The sequence below is a fragment of the Myotis lucifugus genome, unplaced genomic scaffold, assembly GCF_000147115.1.
Source record: "Myotis lucifugus unplaced genomic scaffold, Myoluc2.0 scaffold_127, whole genome shotgun sequence".
NCBI classification, from domain to species: domain Eukaryota; kingdom Metazoa; phylum Chordata; class Mammalia; order Chiroptera; family Vespertilionidae; genus Myotis; species Myotis lucifugus.
Genome location: NW_005871175.1, coordinates 613,603 through 614,974, shown reverse-complemented (window position 1 = coordinate 614,974; position 1,372 = coordinate 613,603). Strand labels below are relative to the sequence as shown.

The following is a 1,372-nucleotide window of genomic DNA, read 5'->3' as shown; positions in this document are numbered from 1 at the left end:
TCCTTTTTAAGCATCATCAGGAAAATCTGGAGGCACTGAAGAAAGTTGTAGAACTCCTGAGCCCAGGAACAGAAATATGTTAGTCTTATATAACATAATATTTAAAAATTTTTATAAGGTGTTTTGCCTTAAAAAATAAAGTTCAGCACCAAATGAAATGAAGCTTATTCCCTGCCCCTTGACAAAGGGAAGGGAAGAGTTAGACCAAGTGCTCTAGGTCCTTTCTCTAAAGTTAATACTCAGTGGGAAGGTGCAAAGGGTGGAAACTTCAAAAATTTTGATTTAAGTCCACCAGAGGACTGTCTGGCTTGTTTTAACATTGCCGAATTATTAAGAAATTTCCAGAATTTACTTTTTGTGGAAAGAGCAAAGGCTTTGGAATCTGACCGGTACACTAATCTGGATTTGACCACAGGTCATTCTCACAACTTTCCCAAGTCTTCATTTCCTTATCTGTGTAGTGGGGGTCATGATGCCTGTTTCATGGGAGGCTTATGAAAATTAAAACAGGATCGTATCACCGTGCCTAGCACAGAGGGGATGCTTGAGAAATGTTAGCTCCACTTTCTGTTCATCTTGCCTCAGGTTGGGTTCTTTTCCCCCCATTCCAGGACTCCTATGCACATTGTGTACTACGATCCAGAGGTCTTCAAAGTCAAGCCAGCTGCTCTGAAAGCACAATGTTCTCCGAGGGTCCTGGAGTTGGCAGAACCTCTTGCACGTTAAACATGGAAACCTATATCTCTTACTCTCTAGTTGTGTATCTAGAAGACATTAGATGACTTAATTCTCTACTCTGGTACTGTCCGTCTGTATTCACCCCACAACCTCAAAAACATATGAGATCTCCAGGGAACACCGCGTGGACCTTCAACAGCAATTGCTGCTGGGGGCTGGAATCACGTGTCACCCAGGTTTGGGGACTCTAGCAATAAAAGAGATAGCCTGCCTTATCCTTACTACCTTCTCACAAGCATCTTGGCTGTCTGGTTGTGGTGGCTGACCTGAAGAAACACTCTGCCTTCTATTGGCCGGTTTTGCTTCCTCATCCCAGTGAAATCCACATTCCCCAGTAGCTGATCTCGCCTCGGTCCCTTCTCTCATGAGTCCTAAGGATTGAAGACAGTCTTTGTGTTACTTGTCCAACCTTCCCTCATTTCCGAGAAATAACACTGAAATAGTGGAACTCGTTTGAAGATGTCTCAATGCTTTGTATAATCTGTAGGTGAAATTTAGGGAACAGGTTACCTTAAATCAGGGATGGGAAACCTTTTTTTCTGCTGAGGGTCCTTTGGATATTTATAATATCATTTGTGGGCCATACAAACTTATCAACTTAAAAATTAGCCTGCTATATTCAAACATTTCATTA

At 42.1% G+C, this 1,372-nt stretch overlaps 1 protein-coding gene across 1 annotated transcript in view; it reads left to right on the top strand.

The window, feature by feature from the left end:
* Positions 1 to 726, top strand: part of THEGL (theg spermatid protein like) — a 48,211-nt gene extending 47,485 nt beyond the window's left edge. The window contains 1 exon segment of the mRNA XM_023758304.1: positions 591 to 726. Within this exon segment, the coding sequence (XP_023614072.1) occupies positions 591 to 726 (136 nt within the window).
* Positions 727 to 1,372: the final 646 nt, after the last annotated feature.